We start from the raw sequence: 27,189 nt of genomic DNA on the forward strand, positions 1-27,189 counted from the left end.
AACTGCAATTCAGCCCAGAATGATGGGAGAAGTATGTTAGCTTTAGTTGAGGCATATGATGCAAGAAAGCAAGCTTATACAGCATCAGCCAAAAAAAAAAACTCTTCCCATTTCACCCATCCAGTCACTCCAAATGTTTGTCCAGTTCAGCCTTAAATTTCTGTAAGCTATCAACTTCACACATCTATTCTAGAACTGTCTTTCATCAATTTGAATATAGGCCCCCTCAGGTTCTTAGTCTGAGAAAGTAGACGTATCCTGTCAGCATTGAGCCTGCTCAAACCATTCAAGACCTTATATACTCAATCAGATCACCTCGCAGGTGCCTAGTCTCCAGATGCTGCAACTTGCGGAACTTAAGCCTTTCTTCATAAGGCAACCCCTTTGTTCCTGTCACCAAACTTGTTGCCCTTCTCTGTACTCGTGATAGGAACTCTACATCTTGTACGCAGTACTCAAGGTATGGCCTGACCATTGCCCTATACAAAGGGATAATCACCTCCATGTCTCTACTACCAAAATTCCTATACAGTTATGCCCCCACATCTGCTGATTCAGTTACCCGTGGTTAACCATGGAAAAAAAAAGAGAAAAAAAACTTAATGTGTACTACTCATGTGTCCAATATGATGCTTCCCTTTATTTTTTACAATGTCGATTTTAAATAGAATAGCTTCCCTTTGTCACGTATAGTTTGGTCACCAACATTATAATGGTTCTTTAGAGATTTAATGGATGCACTGTTTTCAGACTTTTGAATAATTTCAAGTTTTTGTTTAATTTGAAAGCACTACTCTTGCCCATCATTTTTGTGATTTCTAAACAAAAAAAAAAATTCCAACATCCTTGACAAACTTTTTTTTTTTTTTTTTTTTTTTTTTTTGTTTTGAGCAGTAGGTGTGAAGACAGCGGGAGCTGTAATTTAATAATAGATACACTAATCTCCCAACGCCGACTTATAACACTGGTTCTTGTCACTTATTTACAACTTGCAAAATATCTTATTTATACCTATTCTAGTTATTACTTGAATTTTATGACTTCTGGTTGATTTTTTTTTTTTTTTAAATTTGGAGTCTTGAAGTGTCCCAGTTAATACAATCCCGGTAAATCGAGAGTCTGCTATACTTTATTATTAAGTATTAAATATTACCAATATTAAATATTACCATATTTAATGTTGGTAATGTGTTACTGTGTGTTTAATTTATAAATTACACTTTATTATGCATACGTATGTACAAGAAAATCACATTATATATATGGGATCAGATGTTTGCTTATATCCATGGTTTTAGTCATCCACGGTAGGTCTTGGAACATATCCCCTGCTGATACGGGGAGAGGTTTCTGTGCATCATTGACAAAACTCCATGACCTGCTTTGGCAGACCATCTGCACTGCTCAGAGAACTTCATATCTGACTGCACAATTACCCACTGGTCTTTTTCATTCTCACCTCCCTGAGTGTAGTACCACACAGTTGGTATGTTTTTTTTTTTCTTCGGTTACTGCTACCCATATGCATTACTTTGCATTTGTCAATGTTAAACTTCAGTTGCCACTTCTCAGCCCAGCTGTCTAACTTTTCTATATCCAGTTGCAGCAGTATACGGTCTTTACTGTCATTAGCATTAGTAGAGGCATATGATGCAAGAAAGCAAGCTTATTCAGCATCAGCCAAAAAAAAAAAAAAAAAAAACACACACCACTCCCATTTCACCCCTCCGTTCGTTCGAAATACCTGTCCAGTTGAGCTTTAAATTTGTTTAGGCTATCAACTTCAACAAGTGATGGAAGTCGGTTCCACCAACCAACCACCAGCTGGCCAAAGGCAAATTTCCGCACATCTATCCGACATCCGTCCTTCCTCAATTTGAATTTATGCCCTCTGAGGTGATTATTCTGAGCAAGATGAAGAACCCCATTGGCATTGAGCATGCTCAAACCATTCAAAGCCTTATACACCTCTATCAGATCACCTCGCCAGTGCCTAGTCTCCAGACTCTGTAATTTGCAAAACTTAAGCCTTTTCTTCGTAACAGCAACCCTTTGTTCCATTCACTAATCTTGTTGCCCTTCTCTGTACCCGTTCCAGCAGCTCTACATCCTTCTTGAAATGAGGCCTCCAGACCTGTATACAGTACTCAAGATGTGGCCTAACCATTGCCTTATACAAGGGAATAATCACCTCCTTATCCCTGCTAGAAAAATTCCTGTATATCATTGACAAGACACCATGAGCTACTCTTGCAGCTCGTCTGCGCTGTTCAGAGAACTTCATATCTGCCTGCACAATTACCCCCAGGTCCTTTTCATTCTCCACCACTGTCAGTGTAGTACCGCAGAGTTGATACGTTGCTCTGGGGTTACTGTTTTCCATATGTAGTACTTTACATTTGTCAATGTTAAACTTCATTTGCCACCTCTCAGCCCATCTGTTCAACCTTTCCAGATCCTGTTGCAGCAGCATAGCGTCAGTAGTGTCCTTAACAACCCTGCCAACCTTTGTATCATCTGCAAACTTGGACATTAAACTTGATATCCCATCATCAATATCATTCATAAACACCGAAAACAACAACGGACCCAACACTGAACCTTGAGGAACTCCACTAATAACATTAGTCCACGTTGAGCAGTGTCCATTGATTACCACTCTCTGTCTTCTGCCACTCAACCATCCCCTTATCCATAGCAGCAATTTGCCTCCAATGCCACACTGCTCCAATTTGTGCAGCAGTCTTCCATGTGCAACAGTATCAAAAGCCTTTCTAAGATCCAAATATATAATATCAAAGTTATTCCCTGCATCCAGTTCTTTTGTGACTACATCATAGTATCCAATCAAATTGGTCAGGCAAGACCTGCCCTTAACAAAACCATGCTGCGTCTGAGCTATAACTGAATTCTTGTCTAGATGATCCTGCAGTGCTTCTTTAACCAGTGCCTCCATTAATTTACCTGGAACAGAAGTTAAACTAACAGGTCTATAATTACTTGTGTCAGCCTTTGATCCTCCTTTGTGAATTGGGGTTACATTTGCACATCTTCAGTCTATGGGTACCGCCCTTGAGTCTAAAGAAGCTCTCATAATTATGGCTAGGGGTTTGCTTACTTCCTTTGCTGCCTCCTTTAATATACCTGGATAGATCCCATCCACCCCAGGTGCCTTTTTTATGTTTATCCTCAACAATCTCTCCTCCACTTTCCTCTCAGTTATTACAAAATCATCCAGCTCACTACCAATGTTTACTTTACCTACATCATTCTCCTTCCTGAATAACTCCTCATGCGTGAATGTAGATGCAAAATACTCATTTAGATTGTTAGCCACCTGAGCAGGATCCTCAACTGTTGAACCATCAATATCCAGTGGACCAATCTGATTCATCCCTTTCCTTCTTGAGTTTAAATACGTCAAGAACTCTTTTCTGTTTTTCTTTGCATCCTTTGCCAAAGATTTTTCGTAGTCTGCCTTTGCCTGCCTAATCTCCTTTGTGACTTGGTTACAGACCAACTTATATCTATCATAGGCTTCCATGTCACCCATTAATTTGTATGTATCCCATGCATTTTTCTTCTCTGCCACATGTCTCATTAGTTCATCTGACAACCATTTATGCCTAAACCTTGAACAATATTTCTTAGTTGGTATGTAAAGCCTGGTAGGCCTCCAAGATTAGTTCCTTGAATACTTTCCATTTTGAGTTTGCTGTTGGTAACATCATCAGTTGGTCCCACTGTATAGAATTTAAATACTGTCTCAGACCATCATAGTCGCCTTTACGAAAACAAAAACCCTTCCCTTTACCTCTGATGGTAGTTACCTCCTTGAGTAAATCCCACTTTAACACACTGTGATCACTGCCACCTAGTGGTTCATTTATCTACAGATTCTTAATGCATGAAGAATCACTACTGATAATCAGATCAAGAGTATTGCTCCCTCTTTTTGCCTCACGAACATGCTGATGTAGAAAACAATCATCCAATAAATCCACAAAAGCCTTGCTAGTGTGCGAGTGACCAACCCACAAATTCCAGTCAATATCTGGGAAATTAAAATCCCCCATTATAAGACTCTCTGATTTACAGGCCCACTCTATTTCCCTGTACAATATCTTATTATACTCATCAGAGTCATTAGGCCTATAGCACACTCCTACTCTCAATTTTGATTTCCCTATGCTTATGTCACACCAAACTGACTCGACACTGCCCTGTCCATCGATGTCGACTGGCTTCATTTCCTTGGACTTTGTGTTTCTTAACTAATAGCATAACCCCTCCTCCCCTCCTGTCCTGTCTATCCTTTCTATACACATTGTATTCCCCAAATTCCAGTTCCGCATTACTTATATCTGTGTGACACCACGTCTATGATATCCCAACAACATCTGCCTTTGATGTTTTGAGTAATACCTCAAATTCAAATTTATTTACCAAACTCCTAGCATTGGTGTACACGCAGGTATACATGCACCTGTTTCTATTCTTAGCTACCCTAACACAACCCATGTGTTTACTTGTACCGCAATGACTCCCGGCAGTCTCTGAAATATCCTGCATCTTGTTTTTCAGGCTTCTGCTCATTTCAATAGAAGCAGTGCAAGAATCACTTCCACCTCTGCCAGTGGCTACTGTTAATCTATTAGTCCTTGTATCCCCCCAACTAGCAGTTTTCCGACCCACTTAACACTGCCTCGACAGCATCAGCAAAAATTCTTGCACCCTTTCTATTTAAGTGTATCCCATCCCTGTAGAAGCAATCTCTCCTGTTAACAAGTACAGTCCAGGCTGAAAAAAATTCTACCCCTTGAGCTGCACAATCCCTCCAGGGCCGAATTGATCGACAACGCTCTCATCATATACTCCCTCCTATCGTGTCTGGGCAGAATTGCAGACACTTTCAAATTCAACCCTAATTCACGGCTTTTTTCAACAGTGACCTGTACTTGCTAAGTAATTCCGCCGGTCTCCTACTCTTAATATCATTAGTGCCAACGTGTACAACTATATCACCTTTTGTGCCCTTAAAAGATGATATCCGCTCTCCAACGTCATCAACCTTTGCCCCTGGCAGACATAGACATACCCTGGTCCTATTCCACCTATCCTTTTTACAAAGCATGCTCCCCATTTCCCTGACAATAGAGTCACCAACAACTACTAGTTCCTGTGGGACCAGCGCATTCTGCCTAGGGTGTTATGAACAACCATGAACCATGGCAGGGTTGTCATGAACAACCCTGCCAACCTTTGCACCATCTGCAAACTTGGACATTAAGCCTGATATAGCATCATCAATATCATTGATAAATACACAAAACAACAATGGGCCCAGCACCGAACCCTAGGCATTTCATTAATAACATTAGTCCACGTAGAGCAGTGCGCATTTATTACTACTCTGTCGTCTCCCACTCTCAACCATCCCTTTATCCATGCAGCAACTTGCCCTTAATGACCTACCTCTCCATTTGTACAGCAGTCTTCCATGTGCAACAGTATCAAAAGTTTTCCTGAAATCCAAGTATATATCAAAATTATTTTTTTGTGCCCAGTTCGTTTATGACCACATCATACTACACAATCAAATTGGTCAGACATGACTTCCCCTTAATTAACCCATGGTGTGACTGAACTATTACTGAAGTCTTGTCTAGGTGATCCTGTGTCACCTCTTTAACTAGTGACTATTATTTTCCAAGGAACAGAAGTTAAACTAATACCCTTTGAAGCCGCTTTGTGAAATGGGGGATACATTTGCACATCTACAGTCTATGGGGGACCTACCCTGAATCTTGGGATGCTCTCATAATTATGGCTAAGGGTTTGCTAACTTGCCTCAATGTCTCTTGCAATATAACTGGATAGTTTCCATCCACCCAAGGTACCTTTTTTACGTTTAACTTCAACAATTTCTCCTCCACTTTGCTCTCAGTTATTACAAAATCACTTAGCTCCCTGTTAGGAGTTTGTTACTCTTCGGGCATTCCCCACCTTGAATAACTCCTCATGTGCGAATATAGATGAAAATACGCATTCAGTTTATCAGCTTCTTGAGCAGGATCATCAAGTCATACCTTAAGTGGACCAATCTGATTCATCTCCTTTCTTCTAGAGTTTACATAAATAAAGAACTCTTTGCTGTTTTTCTTTGCATCCTTTGCCAAAGATTTCTTGTAATCTGACTTTGCCTGACCTCCTTTGTGACTTGATTACAGACTAGCTTATATATCTGCTATAGGCCTCTGTGTTGCCTGATGATTTATATGCATCCCATGCATTTTTCTTCTCTGCCACGAGCCTCATTAATTCATCTGACATCCATTAGGCCCGAACCTTGAACAGTATTTCTTAGTTGGTATGAAAAGCCTAGTAGCCTCCAAGATTAAGTCCCTGAAGGCTTCCCATTTAGAATTCACCATTGGTAACATCATCAGTTGATCTCACTGTATAGAATTTAAAAACTTTGAGACCACTGTCACCTTTATGAAAGCAAAAACTCTTCCCTTTACCCTTGATGGTAGTTACATCTTACAAGTTTGTTTGTTTTTTGGTTATTTGATTTTTAGGAGCATTAGCAACTAAGGCCATATTGTTCCGGGGATATGCGGTGGTCATTCCCTGACCTTTCCACATCCTCCGTATTTAGTGGTCACGGGCTCAAACCCAGGTCTAATCAAGAAGCATGTGCTATGCACTGCTACTCCTGCCCACCTGGCTATGGAGGTGCCTATCTTACAAGTAAATCCCACATCAGTACACTGCGATCACTGTCATCTAGTGGTTCCTTTATCTGCAAATTCTTAATGCTGATAATCAGATCAAGAGGATTACTCCCTCTGGTTGTCCCCCCTCAAACATGTTGCTGTGTAAAACAATCCTCCAATAAATACACAAAATTCTTGCTAGTGTGTGAGTGATCAACCCACAAGTTCCAGTCAACATCTGAAAAGTTAAAATCCCCCATTATTACACGACATTTTGATTTATTCACCCACTATTTCTCTGCACAACTGTTCATTGTACTCATCAGTCATTAGGCCTACAACACACTCCTACTCTCAATTTTGCTTTCCCAGTGCTTATGTCACATCAAACTGACCTGACACTGCACTGTCCAGCCAACGTTGACTGTCTGTAATTCCTTGGATTTTATGTGTTTCTTAACTAACAGCATAACCCCTATTCCTTTCCTACCCTGTCCGTCCTTTTTGTACACATTGTACTCCCCAAATTCCAATTCTGCACTGCTTATATCTGTGTGACACCATGTCTGTGATATCTCAACAATAACTACCTTTGATACCTTGATCAGCATTTCAAATTTATCAAATTTATTCACTATACTTCTAGCATTGGTGTACATGCAAGTATACATGCAGCTATTCTTACTCTTAGTTACCTTAAAACAGCCCATGTATTTACTTGTTTCATGATGACTCCCAGCAGCTCTTGAAATCTGCAGTCAATGTGATGAGAGCTTTATCAATCAATTTGGCCCTGGAGAGACTGTGCAAGACTTATGGGGAAGAATTTTTCTCAACATATACTTATTAACAGGAGCAACTGCTTTTACAGAAATAGGATACACTTAAATACAAGTGTACAAGAATATCTGCATGCTGCAGTGCAGTGTCAAGTGAGTCAGAAAACTTCTAGCTATGGGAGATACACAAATTAATAGCAGTGGTGAAAGTGATTCCTGCACTGCTTCTATCAGGATGTACAATCCCTGGAAAGTAAGGAGTCAGGGATTTCAAGACCTACTGGGTTCTCATGGAACTAGCAGGTTGTGTTATACACTAATTCTAGGAGTATATTTGTTGTTGTTATTTGGTTTTTAGGAGCATTAGCAACTAAGGCCATATTGCTCCGGGGATATGCGGTGGTCATTTCCTGACCTTTCCGCATCCTCCGTATTTGGTGGTCACGGCCTCGAACCCCGGTCTAATCAAGAAACACGTGCTACGCACTGCTGCTCCTGCCACCTGGCTACGGAAGCACCAGGAGTATAGTAAATGCAAACATTGTAGGGACATCAGAGACATGGGGTAACTCGGATGTAAGGGATGCAGAATTTGAATATGGAGAGTGAAATGTGTACAGAAGTAAAGGAGGGGAGGAACTATCTTAGTTAAAAAAGCACATAGAATCTAAGGCAATATACAGAGTCAAATTGGGTAGGTAGTGGAATATCTGGTGTGATCCAGTTTTCTCAATGTTTGGGAATACTGGGAAAACAAAAATGAGCATTATAAGGCCTAATGACAACAATGAGTATAATGAATGACTATACAGACGAATAGAGTGGGCCAGAATTCAAAACATCTTGTGATGGGAAATTAACTTTCCAGATATTGACTGGAACTTGTTGGTTGGTCATTCACACAACAGAACTTTTGTGGACTTATTGGATGATTGTTTTCTACCTCAATAATTAGGGAAGCAACAAGAGAACACAACACTCTTGATCTGATTATCAGCAAAAGCTTCATGAATTAAGAATCTGCAAATAAATGAGCCATTATGTGGCAGACTTACAGATATAACTACTGGCAAGAGCAAAGGAGAGGGCATTTTCTTTCATAAAGGTGACTACAATGGTCTCAGACAATTTAAATTTTTTTTTAAATCTGTAGTGGATGAAGTGATGAAGTTACCAACAGCAAATTCTAAATTTAGAAGAAGCATTCAGGGATGCAATCATAGAAACTACTAACATTTTTATACCAACTAAAATCAGTTAGATCTCATCAGTTAGATGAACTGATGAGACTTATGGCAGAGAAGAAAAAATAGGGGATGCATATAAATTATCCAGTGTTACAGAAGCCTACACTAGGTATAAACTAGTCTGCCATCAAGTCATCACTTATGAAAGCTAAGGCAGATTATGAGAGTTCCAGATGTTCTGCCAAGTCACGGGTAGCATAATACGCTTTGGCAAATTATCTCGCTAACCATCAATTTAGTATTAGTAGCGACAAATGTGGAAAAAAAAGCAAGCTTATTACAGTATTAGTAAAAAAAATTTCTTCCAATCTGGCAATGAACAAACATCCTAAATGTTCCACATTAAATTTGAAAGTGTATAAAAAACACCGAAACAGGCTAAACAAGTAGTTTGTTTTGCAGGCCACAAAAGTATGAAATATAACTATCTAGCAGCAGAGATCTGTATTCCTCCCCTCGAATCCAAGTTTCATGAAACCCCATGCAACAATGCCACAGCAATGGGGTGAGGGTGGAAGATGATACTTGGTGTTTTAGTATCTTATATTAATAACTGCAATCTAAACTAACACCATAAAACAAAGTTATCTTATGTATATTTCCATACAAAATTTATCAACTATTATTCTCTCAGATTTTTTGAATATTTCAATCGTAAGATATTTTCAACAGTGAAACTTTAATCTTATTTAAAGACACTTACACTTTAATTCCAGGAGAATCATCAGTATAGAACCTCCACATTCCACCACTCGTAGCACCAGTTGTACGAGTTCTGTTATTACTACTGCTTGCTCCTGTTTTCCTGTGATAAAATGTTAAGGTATAAAGCCTTTATACATAAAAAATAAAATAATGAAAATAATATAATTTATTGATGCAACTGAATCATTATCTTCCACCAAATTATTTTTACTCCAGTGAAAATACAATAACTGAGGTTAGCACAAGGGGTGATCAAAAACTTCTGAGAGAACAGAATATAAAACACACAGGTAAAAAAAAAAATCAGTTTCCCCCCTCCCAATGTATTCATTCTGAAACTCAATATACTTATATTTAATCTGTAAAAGATGAGACTTGGTTTATAAACAAATAATAGTCATGGGGAAAGATCTGAACTGCATGGGGAGGGATTTAATTGTTCAAATTCACACTCTTAATTTTAGCCTGTACAACCCAAGCTTTATGCACAGGGGTACTGTCATGATGAAACAAAATCCCCAACTTTGCTAAATCTTTTTTCCTGAATTGCAGCTTTAATGTCAGCATGATTCTGGCATAATATTCCCATTACTGTGGTTTTAGGTGCAAGGTAATCAATTAATGACAATTCTTTTTTGAGTTCTAGAAAACTGAGGCCACTTTTCCAGCTGATTATTGGGTTTGAAACTTTTTTAAGTGTTATTACAACCTCTGATGCTTGTCATGAATAAAGATTTCTGGCATAACTAGGTAATACTTTACAAATACTCTAGTCATTTCTACACAGATTTCTTGAACATTTCTACCCACTTTTATCTAAAACTGATTACTGAATGAAGTTTAATTTGCTGGATAATTATTCTTCTTCAACCTACCAATAAATATAAATAAATTTCACAACTGCAAAAGACAGAACTGAACTGAAGTTCTGCAATGCAGAATTTAAGGCAAATTGCTGCTATGGATAAAGAAAGGGATGGTTGAGTGGGAAAAGACATAGTGGTAATCAATGGACACTGAAGACTAATGTTATTAGTGGAGTCCCTCAGGGTTCAGTGTTGTTTTCTGTATTTATAATTGATGATGGTATATCAGGCTTCATGTCCAAGTTTGCAGACGATACAAAGATTGGCAGGGTTGTTAATGACACTAATGACAGTACGCTGCTGCAACAAGTTCTAAAAAAGTTGAGCAGATGGGCTGAGAATGGCAAGTGAAGTTTAATATTAACAAATGTAAAGTATTACATATGGGAAGCAGTAACCCCATAGTAACGTATGAACTCTATGGTACAACACTGATAGTGGTAGAGAATGAAAAAGACCTGTGATAACAGTGCAGACTGTTATCACAGGTCTCATTTTAAGAAGGATGTAGTGCTGTTGAAATGAGTACAGAGATGCGCAACAAGATTAGTGAATGGAACAAAGGGTTGCTTTTACGAAGAAAGGTTTAAGTTTTGCAGATTAGTGTTTGGAGACTAGATGATCTCCAAATTAGGAGACTAGATTCCTGCAAGGTGATCTGACTGAAGTGTATAAAGCTTTGAATGGTTTGATGCTGATGGGATTCTTCCTCTTGCTCAGAATAATTGCCCAAGAGGACATAAATTTAAATTGAGGAAAGACAGTTGTAGGATAGATGTGTGAAGTTTGCCTTTAGCCAGTGGGTAGTTGATTGGTGGAACAGACTTCTATCTTTTGTTGTGGAAGTTGATAGCCTAAATAAATTTAAGGCTGAGTTAGACAGGTATTTGGAACGAATGGAGGGGTGAAATCGGAGCATTTCTTTTTTTCTTCTTTTGGCTATTGCTGCATAAGCTTGCTTTCTTGCATCGTATGCCTCTACTAATGCTAATAATCACTGCTGATAACCACATCAAGCATATTACTCTTTCTGGTTGCCTCTCAAACATGCTGCTGCAGTATATTATTACTATAGTAGTAGTAATGGCAAATGATACAAGAAAGCAAGCTTATATAGCATCGGCAAAAAAAAAAAAAAAAAAACACAGTTCACATCCGTACCTTCCATACAATATAAGATGTGGCTAACCATGGCCTTATACAAACGGATAATCACTTCCTTATCCCTGCTAGCAAAGTTTCTATATATCCCTGACAAAATCCAATGAGCTATCCTGGCAGTATCCGCACAGCTCAGAGAATTTCATGTCTAACTGTACAATTACCTACAGTCTCTTTCATTCTCCACTACCTCGAGTATAGTACACACAGTTGATAAGTTACTCTGGGGTTACTGCTACCCAAGTCTGGTACATTGTATTTGTCATCGTTACAAACTCCAACTGCCACATTAGCTTCCTTGGACTCAGGGGAGGTACCCATAGACTGGAAATGTGCAAATGTGACCCCAATTCACAAAGGAGGATCAAAGGCTGACACAAGTAATTATAGACCTGTGAGCTTAACTTCTGTTCCAGAAAAATTAATGGAGGCACTGGTTAAAGAAGCACTGCAGGATCATTTAGACAAGACTTCAGTTATAGCTCAGACACAGCATGGTTTTGTTAAGGGGAAGTCTTGCCTGACCAACTTGATTGGATACTATGATGCAGTCACAAAAGAACTGGATGCAGGGAATAACTTTGATATTATAACTTTGATATCTTGATCTGATTATCAGTAGTGATTCTTCATGCATTAAGAACCTGCAGATAAATGAACCACTAGGTGGCAGTGATCACAGTGTGTTGAAGTGGGATTTACTCAAGGAGGTAACTACCATCAGAGGTAAAGGGAAGGGTTTTTGTTTTCGTAAAGGCGACTATGATGGTCTGAGACAGTATTTAAATTCTATACAGTGGGACCAACTGATGATGTTACCAACAGCAAACTCAAAATGGGAAGCATTCAAGGAACTAATCTTGGAGGCTACCAGGCTTTACATACCAACTAAGAAATATTGTTCAAGGTTTAGGCCTAAATGGTTGTCAGATGAACTAATGAGACATGTGGCAGAGAAGAAAAATGCATGGGATACATACAAATTAATGGGTGACATGGAAGCCTATGATAGATATAAGTTGGTCTGTAACCAAGTCACAAAGGAGATTAGGCAGGCAAAGGCAGACTATGAAAAATTCTTGGCAAAGGATGCAAAGAAAAACAGAAAAGAGTTCTTTACATACTTGAACTCGAAAAGGAAAGGGATGAATCAGATTGGTCCACTGGATATCGATGATTCAACAGTTGAGGATCCTGCTCAGGTGGCTAACAATCTAAACGAGTATTTTGCATCTACATTCACGCATGAGGAGTTATTCAGGAAGGAGAATGATGTAGGTAAAGTAAACATTGGCAGTGAGCTGGATGATTTTGTAATAACTGAGAGGAAAGTGGAGGAGAGATTGTTGAGGATAAACATAAAAAAGGCACCTGGGGTGGATGGGATCTATCCAGTTATATTAAAGGAGGCAGCAAAGGAAGTATGCAAACCCCTAGCCATAATTATGAGAGCTTCTTTGGACTCAGGGGAGGTACCCATAGACTGGAGATGTGCAAATGTAACCCCAATTCACAAAGGAGGATCAAAGGCTGACACAAGTAATTATAGACCTGTTAGTTTAACTTCTGTTCCAGGTAAATTAATGGAGGCACTGGTTAAAGAAGCACTGCAGGATCATCTAGACAAGAATTCAGTTATAGCTCAGACGCAGCATGGTTTTGTTAAGGGCAGGTCTTGCCTGACCAATTTGATTGGATACTATGATGTAGTCACAAAAGAACTGGATGCAGGGAATAACTTTGATATTATATATTTGGATATTAGAAAGGCTTTTGATACTGTTGCACATGGAAGACTGCTGCACAAATTGGAGCAGTGTGGCATTGGAGGCAAATTGCTGCTATGGATAAGGGGATGGTTGAGTGGCAGAAGACAGAGAGTGGTAATCAATGGACACTGCTCAACGTGGACTAATGTTATTAGTGGAGTTCCTCAAGGTTCAGTGTTGGGTCCGTTGTTGTTTTCGGTGTTTATGAATGATATTGATGATGGGATATCAAGTTTAATGTCCAAGTTTGCAGATGATACAAAGGTTGGCAGGGTCGTTAAGGACAATACTGATGCTATGCTGCTGCAACAGGATCTGGAAAGGTTGAACAGATGGGCTGAGAGGTGGCAAATGAGGTTTAACATCGACAAATGTAAAGTGCTGCATATGGGAAACAGTAACCCCAGAGCAACGTATCAACTCTGCGGTACTACACTGACAGTGGTGGAGAATGAAAAGGACCTGGGGGTAATTGTGCAGGCAGATATGAAGTTCTCTGAGCAGTGCAGACGAGCTGCAAGAGTAGCTCATGGTGTCTTGTCAATGATATACAGGAATTTTTCTAGCAGGGATAAGGAGGTTTTTTTTTTTTTTTTTTTTGATTTGGTAGTTGTTGGCGCATCGGCTTCTGTGGCCATATTGCACCTCCCAAGGTTTTTGCAGTACTTTTGATCCAAGCCCGAGGCGGGAATCGAACCCGCGACCTTTGGGTTGCCGGGCAGGTACTTTACCCACTCGGCTAGCCCGGTCGGCGGATAAGGAGGTGATTATTCCCTTGTATAAGGCAATGGTAAGGCCACATCTTGAGTACTGTATACAGGTCTGGAGGCCTCATTTCAAGAAGGATGTAGAGCTGCTGGAACGGGTACAGAGAAGGGCAACAAGATTAGTAAATGGAACTATGGGTTGCTCTTACGAAGAAAGGCTTAAGTTTTGCAAATTAAAGAGTTTGGAGACTAGGCACCGGCGAGGTGATCTGATAGAGGTGTATAAGGCTTTGAATGGTTTGAGCATGCTCAATGCCAATGGGATTCTTCATCTTTCTCAGAATAATCACCTCAGAGGGCATAAATTCAAATTGAGGAAGGACGGATGTCGGATAGATGTGCGGAAATTTGCCTTTGGCCAGCGGGTGGTTGGTTGGTGGAACCGACTTCCATCACTTGTTGTTGAAGTTGATAGCCTAAACAAATTTAAAGCTCAACTGGACAGGTATTTCGAACGAACGGAGGGGTGAAATGGGAGTGGGTTTTGTTTTTTTTTTTTTGGCTGATGCTGAATAAGCTTGCTTTCTTGCATCATATGCCTCTGCTAATGCTAATGCTAATGCTATATACTTGGATCTTAGAAAAGCTTTTGATACTGTTGCACATGGAAGACTGCTACACAAATTGGAGCAGTGTGACATTGGAGGCAAATTGCTGCTATGGATAAAGGGGTGGTTGAGGGGGAGAAGACAGAGAGTGGTAATCAATGGACACTGCTCATCGTGGACTGATGTTATTAGTGGAGTCCCTCAGGGCTCAGTGTTGGGTCCATTATTGTTTTCTGTATTTATAAATGATATTGATGATGGTATATCGGGCTTAATGTCCAAGTTTGCAGACGATACAAAGGTTGGCAGGGTTGTCAAGGACACTACTGACACTATGCTGCTGCAACAGGATCTGGAAAGGTTGAGCAGATGGGCTGAGAGGTGGCAAATGAAGTTTAACATTGACAAATGTAAAGTACTACACATGGGAAACAGCAACCCCAGAGCAACGTATCAACTCTGTGGTACAACACTGACAGTGGTAGAGAATGAAAGGGACTTGGGGGTGGTTGTGCAGGCAGATATGAAGTTCTCTGAGCAGTGCAGACGGGCGGCAAGAGTAGCTCATGGAGTATTGTCAATGATATACAGGAATTTTTCCAGCAGGGATAAGGAGGTGATTATTCCATTGTATAAGGCGATGGTCAGGCCACACCTAGAGTACTGTATACAGGTCTGGAGGCCTCATTTCAAGAAGGATGTAGAGCTGCTGGAACGAGTACAGAGAAGGGCAACAAGATTAGTGAATGGAACAAAGGGGTGCTCTTACGAAGAAAGGCTTAAGTTTTGCAAATTACAGTGTCTGGAGACTAGGCACCAGCGAGGTGATCTGATAGAGGTGTATAAAGCCTTGAATGGTTTAAGCATGCTCAATGCTGATGGGATTCTTCCTCTAGCTCAGAATAATCACCTGAGAGGGCATAAATTCAAATTGAGGAAAGACAGATGTAGGATAGACGTGCGGAAATTTGCCTTTAGCCAGCGGGTGGTTGGTTGGTGGAACGGACTTCCATCCCTTGTGGTGGAGGTTGATAGCCTAAATAAGTTTAAGGCTCAGCTGGACAGGTATTTTGAACGAACAGAGGGGTGAAGTGGAAGTGGTTTTTTTTTATTTTTTTGGCTGATGCTGCATAAGCTTGCTTTCTTGCATCAAATGCCTCTACTAAAGCTAATGCTAACATCTCAGCCCATCGGCCCAATTTCCCTAGATCTTGTTGCAGTATTTCATCCCGAAAACTGTCATTAACATCCTACCAACCTTGTTTCATCTGCAAACCTAGATATTAAACCTCATATACCTACATCAATATCATTCACAGTTTTTTTTTTTTTTTTTGTCCTTCCATTAACAAGAAAATTTTTGCCTTAAATTTTCCTTTTCTCCATCTCAGTATTATAAATCAAAACTGCTAGCTTCTAAAAGAAGTTAAAAATATAAAACATTGTGTCTTTGGTTTTATCTCTCTCATTCTTTTCTTCTATTATTTTATTTTAATTAATAAATAAAAAACTACTTCCAAAATTAATAAATGTACACTGAAAATTAAGCTTATCTATACTACATCATACACAAGTCACAAATTCCAAAATAACTTCTTATATGAAAAGATCTAAATGTCTTACACAGCAACTGTATTTTTCTTAAAGGAAATCAAGTATTAAACTAAAATCTGTCCATCTTATCAATTTAGTATGGTCTCTGTTCTAACAAAAATTACAACCTTCTCAATCAGAATGAATTACTATTTATTTGGCATAATGTTACAAGAAATCTGCTTACCTCTGCTTCACCGTACTACCACTTGCAGAGCGAGGTGCCAGGGACTTGGGTGATCGACTACCTGCCCCCACATTTGTTGAACTAGCAGATGCTGGCTAAAGTAATCAAGAATGCATTGTTGTATATGCTGCCTTTAAAATTATACAATATTCCCAAAAGAAGAAAAATTAACTTTCCAATTTTTTTTTTACAACTCATTATAATCGAGTATGCAAAGTTTTCACAAGAACAAAAAAAAAAAAAAAAAAAAAAAGTTTTACTATAAAATCAATATTAGTTCAAGAATGGAATAATACCTTCTGAATATCAAACTCAAAAATGAATTTTTTTACATTTTTGTGTGTTATTTTATACACTTCATTTAGCATTCTTACTAATGTTCTTTTTTCCCCCTTTTGTTTTTTATGGTAATCCTCAACATGAAAGATTAATGAACCTATAATACACTTCACAAATAATGCCTTTATATTTAGATTTCAGTAAAGCCTCTCACACCATTACACAGAAAAAAACTACTGCACAAAACAGAGCAGTATGGTACCAGGGGCAAGTTACTAATATGAATAAAGGGATTGTTGAGCTGGAAAACATAAGAGGGTGGTTTATAAATGGGCACTACTCTTCTTGAACTGTTAACAGTGGAGTTCCACAGGTACAAATATTGTAAACAGAAAGTGGCCCTGGGCCACTTACTGTTTACAATATTTATCAACAATACTGATGAAGATATATCAAGCTTATTGTCAAAGATTGTAGATGACACAAAGGTTGGCTTGAAGATTAATGACAGGAATCAAGGCATACTACTGCAGGAAGATCTGGAAAATTAGACAGTTGGGCTAAGACATGGCAATCAAATTTCAGTAAATGTAAGGTAACTGCATATGAGCAGTACCTTACATTCCCAGTAGCAGTACCCAGAAAAACATACCACAATAAAGGTGGTTGAACGAAAGACACCGACAAGTGATTGAGGGTCTAAAATGTTGTGAGTCTAAAATGAAGTGCCCTGAGCAGTAAAGACAAGCTCCTGGAATAGTTCAAGGGGTTCTGTCAATGACATATAGGAACTTTGCCCACAAGGTGATTATCCTATTGTTCAGGTCTGGAAGCCTCATTTTAAGAAAGCCATGAATTTTTGGAATGATGCAGAGAAGAGCAGCCATATTAGACAAGAACTTGAAAGGTTTGGAAAACTGACAGCTTGTGGGGGGGGGGAGAGGTTACACAGACTAACAGATTAACAATAGCCGCAGGCAGATATGAAAGTGATTCTTGCACTGCTTCTATTGGAACATGCAGCAGCCCGGAAAGCAAGGTATTCAGGATTTCAAGGCCTGCTGTGGTTCACCGTTCTCAACTTCATAGTGTATGGCATTAGAAGAATGCAAGGACTAATAGATTAACAGTAGCCACTGGCAGAGGTGGAAGTGATTCTTGCACTGCTTCTATTGAAATGAGCAGAAGCCTGAAAAACAAGATGCAGGATATTTCAGAGACTGCTGGGAGTCATTGCGGTACAAGTAAACACATGGGTTGTGTTAGGGTAGCTAAGAATAGAAACAGGTGCATGCATACTTGCATGTACACCAATGCTAGGAGTTTGGTAAATAAATTTGATGAATTTGAGGTATTGCTCAAAACATCAAAGGCAGATATTGTTGGGATATCAGAGACGTGGTGTCACACAGATATAAGGAATGCGGAACTGGAATTTTGGGAATACAATGTGTATAGAAAGGATAGACAGGGGAGGAGGGGTTATGCTATTAGTTAAGAAACACAAAATCCAAGGAAGTGAAGCCAGTCGACATCGATGGACAGGGCAGTGTCGAGTCAGTTTGGTGTGACATAAGCATAGGGAAATCGAAATTGAGAGTAGGAGTGTGCTATAGGCCTAATGACTCTGATGAGTATAATAAGATATTGTACAGGGAAATGGAGTGGGCCAGTAAATCAAGGAATCTTATAATAGGGTATTTTAATTTCCCAGATATTGACTGGAATTTGTGGATTGGTCACTCGCACACTAGCCAGGCTTTTGTGGATTTATTGGATGATTGTTTTCTACATCAGCATGTTCGTGAGGCAACAAGAGGGAGCAATACTCTTGATCTGATTATCAGTAGTGATTCTTCATGCATTAAGAATCTGCAGATAAATGAACCACTAGGTGGCAGTAATCACAGTGTGTTAGAGTGGGATTTACTCAAGGAGGTAACTACCATCAGAGGTACAGGAAGGGTTTTTGTTTTCGTAAAGGCGACTATGATGGTCTGAGACAGTATTTAAATTCTATACAGTGGGACCAACTGATGATGTTACCAACAGCAAACTCAAAATGGGAAGCATTCAAGGAACTAATCTTGGAAGCTACCAGGCTTTACATACCAACTAAGAACCACACAGGTGCATAGTCTCCAGCTGCTGGAATTTGCAGAACATAAGCCTCTCTTGGTAAGAGGGTCCCTTCATTCCCCTCACCAATCTTGTTGCCCTTCTCTGTACAAGTAAATCTACATCCTTCCTAAAATGAGGCCTCAGCACCTGTATGCAGTACTCAAGGCGTGGCCTGACCATTGCCGCATACAGAGGGACAATTACCTCCTTTTCCCTGCTAGCAAAATTCCTATATATCATTGACAAACCCCATGACCTGCCCTGGCAGCCTGTCTGCATTGCTCAGAAAACTTCATATCTGATTGCACAATTACTCCCAGGTCTTTCATTTTCTACCACCTTAAGTGTAGTACCACACAGTTGGTACGTTTCTCTGGGGTTACTTCTACCCATATGCAGTACTTTGCATTTGTCAAGGTAACTTCAGTTGCCACTTCTTAGCCCATATGCCCAAATTCTCTATATCCTGTTGCAGTATGTTGCAGTAATGGTAGCACACTGCCATTACTGTCATTAACAACCCTGCCAACCTTTGTATCATCTGCAAACTTCAACACTAAGCCTGATATACCTTCATCAATATCATTGATAAATATACAAAACAACAGTGGACCTAACACCGAACCCTGTGGGACTCCACTAATAAATTAGTCCAAGAAGAGCAGCACCCATTGTAAGAAATATTGTTCAAGGGTTAGGCCTAAATGGTTGTCAGATGAACTAATGAGACATGTGGCAGAGAAGAAAAATGCATGGAATACATACAAATTAATGGGCGACATGGAAGCCTATGATAGATATAAGTTGGTCTGTAACCAAGTCACAAAGGAGATTAGGCAGGCAAAGGCAGACTACGAAAAATCTTTGGCAAAGGATGCAAAGAAAAACAGAAAAGAGTTCTTTACCTATTTAAACTCAAGAAGGAAAGGGATGAAACAGATTGGTCCACTGGATATTGATGGTTCAACAGTTGAGGATCCTGCTCAGGTGGCTAACAATCTAAACGAGTATTTTGCATCTACATTCACGCATGAGGAGTTATTCAGGAAGGAGAATGACGTAGGTAAAGTAGACATTGGCAGTGAGCTAGATGATTTTGTAATAACTGAGAGGAAAGTGGAGGAGAGATTGTTGAGGATAAACATAAACAAGGCGCCTGGGGTGGATGGGATCTATCCAGTTATATTAAAGGAGGCAGCAAAGGAAGTAAGCAAACCCCTAGCCATAATTATGAGAGCTTCTTTGGACTCAGGGGAGTCCAAAGAAGCACATTCATTTGCACATCTCCAGTCTATGTACCCATAGACTGGAGATGTGCAAATGTAACCCCAATTCACAAAGGAGGATCAAAGGCTGACACAAGTAATTATAGACCTGTTAGTTTAACTTCTGTTCCAGGTAAATTAATGGAGGCACTGGTTAAAGAAGCACTGCAGGATCATCTAGACAAGAATTCAGTTATAGCTCAGACGCAGCATGGTTTTGTTAAGGGCAGGTCTTGCCTGACCAATTTGAATGGATACTATAATGTAGTCACAAAAGAACTGGATGTAGGGAATAACTTTGATATTATATATTTGGATCTTAGAAAGGCTTTTGATACTGTTGCACATGGAAGACTGCTGCACAAATTGGAGCAGTGTGGCATTGGAGGCAAATTGCTGCTATGGATAAGGGGATGGTTGAGTGGCAGAAGACAGAGAGTGGTAATCAATGGACACTGCTCAACGTGGACTAATGTTATTAGTGGAGTTCCTCAGGGTTCAGTGTTGGGTCCGTTGTTGTTTTCGGTGTTTATGAATGATACTGATGATGGTATATCAAGTTTAATGTCCAAGTTTGCAGATGATACAAAGGTTGGCGGGGTTGTTAAGGACACTACTGATGCTATGCTGCTGCAACAGGATCTGGAAAGGTTGAACAGATGGGTTGAGAGGTGGCAAATGAAGTTTAACATTGACAAATGCAAAGTACTACATATGGGAAACAGTAACCCTTCCCTATCTCTTCCATCATGCAGTATGATTGATGATTTTTGAGGTTATGATGAATGTCGTGGCGAGATCCAATATTCCTTACATTTCGAGGGTACAGCTCTAAAACAGTGTTCGCAGGCTGGCCGTTGCTTATTACACAGAACTGAACCTATTGGTAATGCTCTAGGAGGCTTCCGGATCAGCTAGTGTATAATATTGCTACCTCTACTCTGCCAGATAGTGACTGGAGGGAGTCTGAGTAGTGTGTATGCGGGGAGCATTGTCGAGGCCACGTTATGTCAAGGATCAGGGTACATTCTTACCACATGTACGCCATATCCAAAAATTTCATTACTTCATACAGCATGTCCCACCCACTTTTTCTTACTATTGAATACACCATGAATTGTCAAAATAATAGAGCAAGCTTATCTGCAAAAAGATCTAAACCTCCCAATGACTTCCTAATTCATTTCACAAATATACGTGGTCGTTATTCATAATTCATTCACAAATCAACGATGTCGATTTCCACTTGCAGTCTTCCAAACCCCATGTACTTTTTCTGACTGAATCTCAGTTATCAGTTGATTCAACTACTGCTCATCTCAGATGTCCAAATTATTTGCTGTATGATTCCTTTCGCCTCAAAGGTGGTACTTGTGCATATGTCCGTTCTGATATTCCCTGTCAGAGACTTGGCAATTTGGAATTTCCTCTCTTTGATCTTCTCTGGCTTAAAATCTCTCTACTTCATTGTGTCAAATTCATCTGTTGTCTCTACCATTCTCCCAACTCCACTAATCACTTGGAGCTCTTTGACTTCCTCTCTTTGCAACTTGACTTTCTCCAGTCCAACTTTCCTAACAGTGAGGTAATTTTCCTTGGTGATTTTAACGTTCACAACTCCAGCTGGCTTCCGTTTTCTAGTTACACCGACCCAGCAGGTCAAGATGCTGAGGCTTTTGCAATTACTAATGACCTAGCACAGATTGTTCTTTTACCTACAAGAATACCGGACACTCCTAATCATACAGCCAATACGCTTGATCTTTTTCTCAGAAACAACCCTTCTAAGTACAAGGTTGAAGTGAGAGGTCCTTTAGGCACTTCAGATCACAACTTGGTGATTGTCTCTTCTCCAATGGAACGTTTATCTCATGGGTATTCCCAACCTCGTACTGTTTGGCATTACAAGAATGCAAAATGGGGTGACCTGCGAGACTTCTTTTCTTCTTTTCCTTGGTCTGATTACTGTTTCAAAACTTCTGATGTCAACGTTTGCTCAGATCGTGTCAGTGAAATTATTCTTGCAGGAATGGAATCCTTTATCCCACACTCCACTTTAAAACAGTCCCACCATCGTGAAGGTGCAAGCAGAGGATTTGGCTGTCATAGACCGTCCGGACTTCGCCGAAATTGGGTCCACTTTGAATTGAGTGTCACCCGAATATCAGTTCCATCAGCGTTAACATCTCGTCCTTTATCTAAACCTTGGTTTTCCAATAAATGTGCTACGGCTGTCCAAGAGAAGAATGTTGCATATCGTAATCGGCTTGTTTCTAATTCTTCAGTTTCATTTTCTGCCTACACCAAAGCTCGCAACAATTGTAAAGCAGTTATTAATCAGTCAAAACTAGAGTTTGAACAGGCTAAGAGTAAAAAACTTGCTTCTTGCCCTAATGGTAGCCGAGCATTCTGGTCTCTTGCCAAAGCTATTGGCCGCAACTTTTGCCCATCTCTGCTCCCACTTCTGTCCAAACCAGATGGTTCTGTTGTCACTTCAGCCAAGGATCAAGCTGACCTGCTAGCATCCCATTTTTCTTCCAGCTCATGTATTAATGATGTTGGTAAAACACCTCCCACCATTCCTAACATGCTCCATTCAATGCCTTCTGTGGTCTTCCGTCAAAAGGATATCCGAAGTATTTTGATGAATCTTGATGCTAAGAAAGCTCCAGGTCCTGATGGTATTTCTCCACTTGTTCTCAAAACCTGTGCTCCTGAACTTACTCCTATTCTTTGCCGCCTTTTTTCACTTTCTTATTCCAAAGGTGTTTTTCCTTCTGCTTGGAAATTTGCTCATATCCAGCCAGTTCCTAAAAAGGGTGACAAATCCCTCCCATCCAATTATCGTCCCATTGCAATTACTTCTACTCTTTCTAAAGTAATGGAGAAATCAATTAACTGGCAACTATTAAACTACCTAGAAACCTTCCGTCTGATCAACGATCGCCAGTATGGATTCCATCAGTGTCGATCCACTGGTGATATTCTGGCTTATGTTACCCATCTATGGATTAATTCAATGGAAAGGTTCGGTGAAACACAAGTAGTTGCTCTTGACATCTCAAAGGCTTTTGATCGTGTTTGGCATAAAGTTCTTCTAAACAAGCTTCCATCTTATGGTTTGCCAACTGTTTTTAGTAATTGGTTATCCAGTTTTCTCTCTGATCGCTCACTGAGGGTGATGGTAGATGGCTCTGTCTTCTAACTTCTCCACTAATGCCTGTGTCCCTCAAGGTTCAGTTCTTTCCCCCACTCTTTTCCTCTTGTATATCAATGACCTTCTTCCATTGACTGGAAATCCTATCCATAGTTTTGCCGATGATAGCACATTGCATTCAACTTTCCATTTGAGAAACCTTGTCCTGCTCAACCAGCTTCAAGTTCTCGAAAATCTGCTGCCAATTCCTTAAATGCCGATCTTCAGGTAATTCTCCAGTGGGGCAAAGACAACTTAGTTGATTTCAACCCTTCTAAAACTCAGTCTTGTCTTATATCTCGCAAAAAGGATTCTTCTCCTATGCTTATCTTTAGTGACACTCCGATTTCTAGGCAAAATGATATATCGCTTTTGGGGATTACCCTGACTTCTAACCTCTCTTGGCACAAGCACATTACAAATATTGCTTCCTCTGCATCTAAAAAACTTGGTTTTCTCTTTCGCTCTCGGCGTTACTTTTCTTCCAAACAGCTGCTCACTCTGTATAAATCACAAATCCGCCCTGCCATGGAATATTGTTCCCACATCTGGGGTGGTCCCCCCAAAACCTCTCTCAGGCTTCTTGATTCCATTCAGAAGAGGGCAGTTAGGTTAATTAATGATTCACATCTAACAGAGTCTCTCCACTCGCTTTCTCATAGATGTACTGTTTCTGCTGCATGCCTCTTCTACAGATACTTCCATGGGCACTGTTCTTCTGAATTGGCTTCTATAATTCCCGCTCTCTCTTTCAAAACAGTCCGAACACGTGCCGCCACCAGCCAACATCCATTTACTGTCCAGCTTCAAACCCACAGAACCAACTTTTCATCTTCCTCATTTATTCATTCAACTGCCATTTTCTGGAACAACCTTCCTTCATACGTATTTCCTGAAAATTACAATCTACAGAAGTTCAAGTCCAATGTCAGCAAATATCTTCTTTCGTCTTTTCAACCTCCAACCCAAGCACGGTACTAAGTACTATAGGTTCTAATACCTCTCGTGTTTGGGGTTCTCATAAAAAAAAAAAAAAAAAAACTTGGACATTAAGCCTGATATACCTACATCGATAAATACACAAAACAACAATGGGCCCAGCACCAAACCCTGGTTGACTCCACCATTAACATTAGTCCATGTGCAGCAGTGTCCATTTATTACCACTCTCTGCGGTTTCCCACCCAAGTAACTTTATCCATTGCAGCAAATTGCCCTTAATGCCATACCACTCAAATTTGTACAGCAGTCTTCCATGTGCAACAGTATCAAAAGCGTTCCTGAAATCTAAGTATATGATACCAAAATCAGGCTTAATGTCCAAGTTTGCAGACGATATGAAGGTCGGCAGGGTTGTTAATGACAGTATGCTGCTGCAACAGGATCTAGAAAAGTTGAGCAGGTGGACAGAGAGGTGGCAACTGAAGTTTCACATTGACAAATGTAAAGTACTGCATATGGGAAGCAGTAACATCAGAGTAACGTATCAACTCTCTGGTACTACACTGACAGTGGTAGAGTGAAAAGGACCTGGGGATAATTGTGCAGGCATATATGGTTTTCTGAGCAGTGCAGATGGTCTGCAAGAGTAGTTCATGGTGTCTTGTCAATGATATAGAGGAATTTTTCTAGCAGAGATAAGGAGGTGATTATCCCCTTGTATAAGGCAATGGTCAGGCCACACCTTGAGTACTGTATACGGGGGGGGGGGATGTTTAGATTGTACTGCAGGAAGTTTTATTTTAGCCAGCGAGTTATAAATTACTGGAATAAGTGGCCTTCATGGGTGGTAGAGGCCGACAGTTTGGGGAAATTCAAAGGTCATCTGGATAGCACCTTCAGGTAAGGGAAACGCATAGGATGATAGGTTTAATTTTCTTTTTTTTTTATTAATTATTATTATTTTTTTTTTTTGTTTTTGTTTTTATCATTGTTTTGTTCGGATTTTTTTTTTTTTTTTTTGGCTGGTGCAGCATAAGCCATAGGCTTTCTTGCACCATGCGACTAATGCTAGGTCAGAAGGCCTCAATTTAAGAAGGATGTAGAGCTGCTGGAACAAGTACTGAGAAGAACAAAATTAGTGAAGGGAATAAAGGGTTACTCTTACGAAGAAAGGCTTAAGTTTTGCAAATTACAGTGTCTGGAGACTAGATGTGTGAGGTGATCTGATTGAGGTGTATAAAGCCTTGAATGGTTTGAGCATGCTCAATGCTGATGGGATTCCCTCTCTTGCTCAAAATAATCGCCTGAGAGGGCATAAATTCAGATTGAGGAAAGACAATTTTAGGATAGATGTGCGGAAGTTTGCCTTTAGTCAATGGGTGGTTGATGGCTGGAAGAAACTTCCATCTGTCGTTGTAGAAGTTGATAGCTTAAATAGATTCAAGGCAGAACTAGACAAACATTTGGAGTGAGTGGATGGGTGAAATTAGATTTTTTTTTTTTTTTTTTTTTGGCTGATGCACAAGATAAGCTTGCTTTCTTGCATCATGTGCCTTTGCTAATGCTATGCTCTTGACATTAATTTCTTTAAATAAATCTCTCATTGGTATGCTATCATCACTGCCACTTGAAGTTTTTAAATACATGATGAATTACTGATTCATCGTGTATTAATTATTAAATAAATAACATCAGTATTAGCAATAGAGTACAAGGAACCCACTGGCTTTTGTTGCACCAGCAAAAGATAATAATAACTAATAAATGATACAAAAAAAAAAAAAAAACTACCTATATGTTTCCCTCCTCAGACAGGCAGAAGGAGGAGGTATCCAGCTGACCTTTGAATTTAAGCAAGCTCTCAACCTCAATGAGCTATAAGAGATGCAAGTTATAGTAATAACAACTCACTTAAAAGGAAACTTTCTACAATCCAATCCAATCCCCTTTCTTGTAACTTGAATTTATGGCCCCTGGTTTAGCATTAGTTGAAGCATATGATGCACGAAAGCAAGCTAACAGCGTCACAAAAAAAAAAAAAAAAATTTCCATTTCATCCATCTGGTCACTCCAAATGTTTATCTAGTTCAGCCTTAAATTTATTTAAGCTATCAACTTCCATAACAACAGATGGAAATCTGTTCCAGCAATCTACCCACTGGCTAAAGGCAAACGCTCACACATCTGTTCTGGAACTGGCTTTGCTAAATCTGAATCTATGCCCATCTGGTTTGTAATCTGAGCAAGCAGAAGATTCCCATCAGCATTGAGCCTGCTCAAAACAATTCGAGACCTTATACACCTTAATCAGATCCCCTCGCAGGTGCCTAGTCTCCAGACACTGCAATTCACAGAATTTAAGCCTTTCTTGATAACAGCAACCCTTTGTTTCTCTTGCCAATCTCATTGCCCTTCTCTGTACTAGTTCTAGCAGCTCATCTTTCCTAAAATGAGGTCTCCAGACTTGTACAAAGTACTCAAGGTGTTGCCTGACCATTGTTTTATACAAGGGGATAATCACCTTGTCTCTGCTAGCACAATTCCTATATATTATTGACAAGGCTCCATGGCCTGCTCCGGCAGCTTGTCTGCACTGCTCAAAGAACTTCATATCTGACAACACAATTATTCCCAGGTCTTTTCATTCTCTACTTCCCTTGGTACATTTCTCTTGGGTTACTGCTACCCATATGCAGTACTTTGCATTTGTCAACATTAAACTTTAGTTTGGAATCATAACAGTGAAAATTTAAATCTTTGGTCATTTTATTATTCCCTCTCAGAGCCTTGAAAGCCCCTAATCTGATTCTCCTTTATGGTTCCTGATTGGCAAGTTTGGTAGCCCACAAATTGTCTTTCTTCATGCCTGTGCCTTTTTTGCAGATCTCACCAAGTGGCTTGCTCATCTTATGCCCCTTTCAAGAAGATGCCACAAGAAGGGGTGGAAAGTGAAAAAGACCTAGGGGTAATTGTACTGTTCAACATGGAGTTCTGAGTAGTGGAGACAGGCTGCAAGGCCAGTTCACTGGAGTTCTATCAGGTTCT

At 39.8% G+C, this 27,189-nt stretch overlaps 1 protein-coding gene across 1 annotated transcript in view; it reads right to left on the reverse strand.

The window, feature by feature from the left end:
* Positions 1-27,189, reverse strand: part of LOC150075714 (protein transport protein Sec61 subunit beta-like) — a 59,293-nt gene that overhangs the window by 22,209 nt on the left and 9,895 nt on the right. The window contains exons 2-3 of the mRNA XM_090387102.1: positions 16,342-16,436; positions 9,449-9,550 (exon numbers count right to left, since the gene is read on the reverse strand). Coding sequence (XP_090243228.1) covers positions 9,449-9,550; positions 16,342-16,436 — 197 coding nt within the window. The remainder of the gene's footprint in view (positions 1-9,448; positions 9,551-16,341; positions 16,437-27,189) is intronic.

The sequence above is a fragment of the Mastigoproctus giganteus genome, chromosome 13 (assembly GCF_048544385.1).
Source record: "Mastigoproctus giganteus isolate SK-2022 chromosome 13, ASM4854438v1, whole genome shotgun sequence".
Taxonomy (NCBI): Eukaryota; Metazoa; Arthropoda; class Arachnida; order Uropygi; family Thelyphonidae; genus Mastigoproctus; species Mastigoproctus giganteus.